Below are 6755 nucleotides of genomic sequence, written 5' to 3'. Positions count from 1 at the left end.
AATCAATGTAAATATAACCCCACTTATATATATAGGGGACAAGGCACCACGATTCATAGTTCATTTCTCAGTTTTATATATAAAGTGGAGTGAGAGAAGATGATTTGGTGTGAGGAATGGTCTTATATATAAAGTGGAGTGAGAGAAGATGATTTGGTGTGAGGAATGGTCACATGGACTCCGTTACCAATCTACACAAATAGGGAATTGGAGACACCAGGAGCACAAAATTTAGTACCGGAGCTGAAGAATGAGGAAGGAGCATAAATCCACAACCTTGGTGTGGCAAAACAACAAAATTAACAACAAAATTCCCAACATTCAAGGGTAGATTACTTGGGGACAAAGACACACTCGTCAAGGAAACATGATACAAACGTTGTGATGTTTTGCACTGTGCTACTACCACCTGATTAGAAAAAAAAGTTTTGTTTGTCATATGCTATTAGCCATTGCAAAAACAATCTGTGAATTCAGGTGTTACTAGAAAATCTAAGGTCTGTTTGGTTTTCCTTACTAAATTTTAGCGAGCTAAACTTTAGTCACTTTAGCTAAAGTTCCAAACACATTGACTAAAATAAGCTAAAATAGTTTAGTTCCATTAGTCACCCAAGAGTAGCTAAAATTTAGCAAGGGGGAACCAAACAGGCCCTAAGAATAAGCAGATGTTGCACAATGGTACGTTCTTCACGAACAGGACTACTGACTAGTAACTAATTGTAAAAGTGAAAAAAAAATCAACAAAATATGTGCAGAAAGAAAGCAAGGAAATGATACACCATTGTTAACTTTGGGGATGATGAAGAAAACTGGAGAATAAGACCAAATAATACACGATTGATAACTTTGGTGATAGTAGATGGATAAAATTGGGGCAAACTGAAGGGGAAAAAACAGAAGAATATTGCTAAATTAATGACAAACTAACAATATATTTACCCACAGATCATGACTTCCAAACTGGTGAGAACTAAAATGAGCAGTATAGATATTTTGCAAGAAACCACGACACCATTTTACCAGCACAGGCTATTATGATTGGGCTATCCTCTCTAAGTATTACATACACATGAAGGCATGTTTAGGAGCAGAATCAAAGTCACTTGACTGCAGGAATTAGTCCGCCTGACGAGCCACTGGTACCTTTTCCATGGAAAGCAGATTGCCTCTCTGGTCCACCAATTGGCTTTGGAGGCAAGGGAGAAGCAGGCACTCCACCATTTGCATCTGAGTCACCCTTCAGGCTCAATTCAGACATATTGTAAAGGTCTTTGACGTTTAATGGGGGTGTTGAGTGCACAGCCACTGGCTTGACAACCTCATGTGGAGCTTGTGCAACACCTGGTGGCCCATAGTAAAACGGAACATAACCGTAGCAGGGCACTGGAACAAATGCAGGATGGTAGTAGGGAGGAGGAATCATCATTGGATAAAGATAGGGGGGCATGGCTCCTGGCATCACAGCCCCTGCCTCTCCAGCACTTGAACTTGAGGCAACCGAGTCCTGCTCCATAGGCTGAGATGTCACCACTTGAGCTGGAACTGGAACTGGGACTTGAACGGGCGCTGGAACTGAAGCAGGCACTTCCACAGGAACAGAAGGAGGTACCACAGTAGCTGGAGAGACCACAGGGGCAGGCAGGGCTGCAACAGGCTGTGGATCATCTAAATGTTGCTGCTCCACTTCTTGTGACGATGAACGTGAGAGCGGAAGCTGATCAGGCGACTGAAAAGAAAAACACAACAAACTTTCATAAGCAAATGAAGGAATAAATAAATACTTCAAAGATAATAAGGAGCTCCAACAAACAGACATACTAAGCAAATGAGGTGCCACAGTAATAAGGAACTCAGAAGGCGTCACTATGTATTACACTCATAATACAAAGAAGGCAAAAGGTATTGGAAGAATAAGAATAATTAAGTCATGAGCATGCAAAAACGAATGAAACCTACGGAAGCAATGTCTAGGTAAGCGGATATTAATGCCACAGAGGTAAAACCTAAAAAGGTGAGGGATAAGCATAGCTAAGTCAAGCATGAGCATGCAAAAAAGAATAGAATATATGGAAGCATGTCTATGTAAGCAGAAGCAAATGCAACAAGAACGACAAGAAAAAAGAATAAACATATGAAAACATAGAACCTATGCAAGCATTTATTTAAGCACATCTGCTGCAAAAAAAAAAAAAACTGCCTACACAACAGCTACCGACAAAAGGAAAAGAATATGCATGCTTACACAAGTGCAAGCAACTGCACTTCTTTGCAAGATGCACCTACAAATACGTTACCAGGTGAAGAGGAATGCTTACACGAGTGCAAGCAACTGCACTTCTTTGCAAGATGCACCTACAAATACGTTACTAGGAGGAGGGAGAGAGAGAGAGATGCTCACGTCATCAATCACCATATCGAATAGGCTTGATCTTCTCTTTCTTCTATGCACATTTGTTTGGCGATTGAAATACTTTTGTGCATGGCTAGCCACTTGAGTAGGTGTCCTTGAAATAACATAATTGCGGGATATACCACGCCAATCACCTTTCCCTAGCTTATTCAAGCCAAGTAGAAACTTCTTGTGCTCCTCTTCAGTCCATGCCTCACCTGTCACCAAAACAAAACATGACATTTTAGTTTATGCAAATTGGAACAACCAACCAATCATATGAAACATAGTGCAGAGTGCCAATGGCGATGTGTAGTTCCTGATGGACCAGTATTGAAGTAATACTGAGGTTATTATAGAAATCCAACTAAAACAATCATATATGAAACATACATAGGAACGAAGCAGCACATAATGGTTGTATTATCACACATGGTACAAATATGCAACCAAATTAATAGTATAACAGGAGATCAATTTTATTGTGGCCTGCAACACAAAGTTTGTTCAACCAACCAACCTCAAATGGCAACAACCTGAATGACAACAGCACAAACAGTCAGACACAATGTACAAGCGGTACCCAATAAATAAGTTGCAACACACACGATGCATGAACATAGGACACACCAAAAGAGACAACTAACCTGAAACAACCAAAAAGGACTTAAAGCAAAAATTGACAACAGTAGGCACCAGAGTCACATCTTAACAACAAAATTCAATGCCTTGACATTAGCAGTCAGCAGAAACCAGAAATCAGAAAAACAATATATGTTTGAACAACCAAATAAACCTTAACCTCCTCATTATTCGTTGAAGATCCTAAAAAGATAACAGAGCACCTGACAAAATAGGAACAGAGTGACACGACCAAACCTCCCAAATTCTCCAGCAGGTAATCTAATCGAATCAGGAAGCAAAACTTCAACTTCTCCCAGCAAGCAACCGAATCAAATCGCAAATAACCATTAATTTCAAAAAAATCGTCAACCTACGATTCTTATCGAACCTTCAATTTCAACAAACTGTGAACGGTGAACCTACGATTCTTGCCTCCCAACGAAAACGAGCGACGCAACCATCACGGCGATGAGCATCAAAATCGCATCATTTTTCGCACAACAATGCCTATCTCCCCAACACAAGCACGAAACCACCAAACGAAACTCACGGCTAAAACACACAAAAGATTAGGGTAAACAGAGGGATCACGATTCACCAAAAACCCTGTCCCCCGGCCCGCCATCTCACCTCGCTTCTTGTGCGGACGCTCCCCATCGGAGCCGTACCCTTCCTCCCTGCTACCGCCGCCGCCTCCTCCTCCTCCGCTGCCCTCCGCAGCGAGGTGCGCGATGTTCCCCATACTGGCGCTCTTCCGGATGGGCTTGTCCCCGATGCGCACGCCGAAGAGCTTGACGGGCCGCGCGGTGCAGGTGCGCGCGTTGTGCCCGTGGTGCCCGCACTGCGAGCACCGCCTGGGCCCGTCGCCCGCCGCCGCCACCGCGCCGCCAGAGCCGGAGCCGGCCACCGGCGGGGGCGCCGCCGGAGGCACGCCGTCCCGCGTCATGGCGCAGCAGGAGGATTGGCTAGGGTTGGTGGAGGTGAGAGGAATTTTTTTTTCTCTCTCCTGTGGATTTTTTTTTTATCCTCTACCGGATTTGTTTTTTCTTTTTTATTTCTGGGAGCGATGGGCCGTATTTATTTGTGGAAAGGAAAAGCGTTGTACTAGAGGTGGGGAGGGATACGGCGGGCGGCGCTGAGCTGGCAATTATTTTTTTTCCGTTGAGTGGAAGGAAATCCTTTTTCTAGTGGACAAGTTTCCAAAATCACTTCCAATCTTATTTTTTTCCAAGATTTAAAAAAACTATCCTTCAACGGCTCCATATCCCTATTTTAACTCTCAATCTTTTCATGAAATTGGCCAATCTAGAGGTTGAAGGGGGTGCAAAAAAAAAAAGAGAGTAAGACTGGAATGCCAACGCAAAGTATAAGAGAAAAAGAAAGTATTTTCCGTTATTAACTAAAATATGAGTTGCTTGTTCTTAACTATTTTCCTTATTTTTTTAATAACCAGTTGTTTTCAGTTATTCATAAAGTTTGGTAAGTTGTTTTTTCGTCTTTGTCTAGCTAAGATTGGTCAAAATATAATAACTCATTTTAGCTTGGTTAATTTGACAGTACTCAATTTACTGTGAAAGTTGAATTAGATTTGGCAACAATTGCAATGAGTTAAGGCACCCAAGCCAAAAGAAACAAGTTAGCTAATTCATGAGTTAATGCTAGGCTAGCCTTAGTTGTGTTCCTTAAGGCAAACGCATCGATGTTATCGCACATGTTGTTATATATGTAGCGCCACGAGATCTTGAGTCTATTTAGGATAGTAGCAATGGTACGTGGCACCTAGAAGTGTTTGGCTGAGTAAAAAGTCTATAGGACAAGCAAACTTGGAGGGCTTGGGTTATCATTTTTCACAAAAGCTAGCCAATACTTCAACTTATATTTACGGTTTCACCATTTCTAGCTTCCATAAATATCGATTTCCGTCCCTATTTATTTTTCGGTTCCAACAAAGCTCATGGTCGAGCCTCACTTTCTGCCTGCAACGCGTGCTGGGCAATTGGCTAAATTATAGCAGCCTGCGCCACACTTTTGTGGCGATTGTTTCGGCTGGCACACTCGCCACAGCACAGTGCAAGCAAAAACAGTAGCGACCGCATGACAAGGCGAGGAACCAAACGTCAGCCTTTTATCTGTGGCAGCCGAACTTTAGTCATAGCAAGTTACAGTGAGCATCAAACAGCCCCTATATTACTTGTGCAATGAGTTGTTCGCTATTAAATTACACTTTCTTAATTGATGCCTTGAACAAAGATTATGTTGTGAGTTAATATACAATGGCGTGTGAGCTTTCATGAGGTGGTTGTGGTTGTTTGACAAAACAAATGACCTCTTTCTTCCGCATCTTTGTTCCATCATAAAAAAAAAAGAAAAAGAAAAATAAAATTGCATGGCTCTGTAGATTAAGGGACCTGTGATACAAGTACATGTATTCTTTTTCAATTGGCATATTCGCTACGCATAACTTTTTCAGTTGATATTTTTGCCTTAGAAATTGTACCCACACCCATGTGTCCATATGATTATTTTGTAGAGAAAATTGGATATAAAAGGGTGAAAAGACCCCGCTGGTGGTGCTGGATACGATCTGTTCAGACTCTGATTGTGTCAAATAAAAAAAAAACGGCACTTGTAAACTTTTAGCAGATTCGCCTTTGACGTCGGATCTGGACCATTAAAAAAAACGGATAGACAATAGGCCTGTTTGATTCTCCTTGCTAAAATTTATTAGCTAAGCTTTAGTTACTTTAGTAGCTAAATTTTTAAACGCATTAACTAAAAATAACTTAAGATAGTTTAGTCTCACTAGTCACAGTAACTAAAATATTTTTAGCTAGCTAAAATTTAATAAAAAAAAACCAACACAGGGTCTTACGTGTTTTCTTTTTTTATAATAATAGGTGCATGATTGCATTGGGTTAGTATTGGGGGCCATGACACTGAGGAGTGGGTGGTGGCTCATCGTCCAAAAAAAAAAAGACAACGGACCGTGCTGAGTTGTGGTATATGGCTGGCTGCCGTTGTTGATGCATGTTTGCATGGTGACAGAGAGGTACGCGGTGGTCTCGGACGGCGATGATGTGGATGCTGAATACAGGGATGGATAACGTGATCCTCATTGTCTTATCTCTAGCTAGTGTGTGTGTGTGTCTCTCTCTCTCTCTATTGTAAGTACAATATATTTGTAGTATTGTACTACAATCTTAATTTGTATGGTTGTGTTTTGGAATGAGATGGCAACCACACCACCAATCCATCAGCATGTTTATTTATTATTACCAAAATTATTACTAATTAATTAATTAATTAATACTATGATGCGTGTGTGCGTGTCGTGGAGTCACGCGCGCGGAGGCAGCGTGGTCGTGTCCACAAGAGCTTGGCGCGCCACCGGCCACGTAAGGTGCTGATGCAGGGTCGCTTTTTCCACGTCAGCGTCGTCGTTATCGCCCGCGTTCGTTCCGGTCAGGTAGCGTCCGCCGTGGCGCACGAATTTTTGGCACAGCAGCCAAGTCATCATCATGGGTACGGTACGGGTGCATGGGCTCGCCCAGTACGGATTCGGTGCCTTCTCTTCTCTGCCTCCCGTCCGTCCGGCCCAGACAAGGTGCCGCAATGGCCCAACGGTCAGGTCAGTCTCCACCGCCAGCCCACAACCGGGCCCAGCTCCAAGAGCCGCGTGGCGTGGGCAACCCGGCGGGGTGCGGCCCGTGTCTTGTTCCTCCTCCTCGTCCTTTCTGGTTGC

At 42.8% G+C, this 6755-nt stretch overlaps 1 protein-coding gene across 1 annotated transcript; it reads right to left on the bottom strand.

Moving 5' to 3' along the window:
• Nucleotides 818-4056, bottom strand: LOC8076554 (transcription factor MYBS3). The gene is made up of 3 exons (XM_002443797.2): nt 3644-4056; nt 2399-2607; nt 818-1726 (listed from the first exon to the last, which is right to left on the bottom strand). Exons 1-3 carry the CDS (start codon nt 3957-3959, stop codon nt 1100-1102), a joined length of 1152 nt encoding a protein of 383 aa, XP_002443842.1. The 5' UTR covers nt 3960-4056; the 3' UTR covers nt 818-1099.

The sequence above is a fragment of the Sorghum bicolor genome, chromosome 7, assembly GCF_000003195.3.
Source record: "Sorghum bicolor cultivar BTx623 chromosome 7, Sorghum_bicolor_NCBIv3, whole genome shotgun sequence".
NCBI classification, from domain to species: Eukaryota; Viridiplantae; Streptophyta; class Magnoliopsida; order Poales; family Poaceae; genus Sorghum; species Sorghum bicolor.
Note: the sequence above shows the minus strand (reverse complement) of the source record. Positions and strands in the feature narration are given on the sequence as shown.

Coding starts and splice junctions, on each gene's coding strand:
- LOC8076554 (XM_002443797.2), bottom strand. CDS start 3,959: ATGACGCGGGACGGCGTGCCTCCGGCGGCGCCCCCGCCGGTGGCCGGC. Junction 2,608..3,643: donor GCGTCCGCACAAGAAGCGAG/GTGAGATGGCGG, acceptor TTTTGGTGACAG/GTGAGGCATGGACTGAAGAG. Junction 1,727..2,398: donor TCGATATGGTGATTGATGAC/GTGAGCATCTCT, acceptor TTTTCTTTTCAG/TCGCCTGATCAGCTTCCGCT.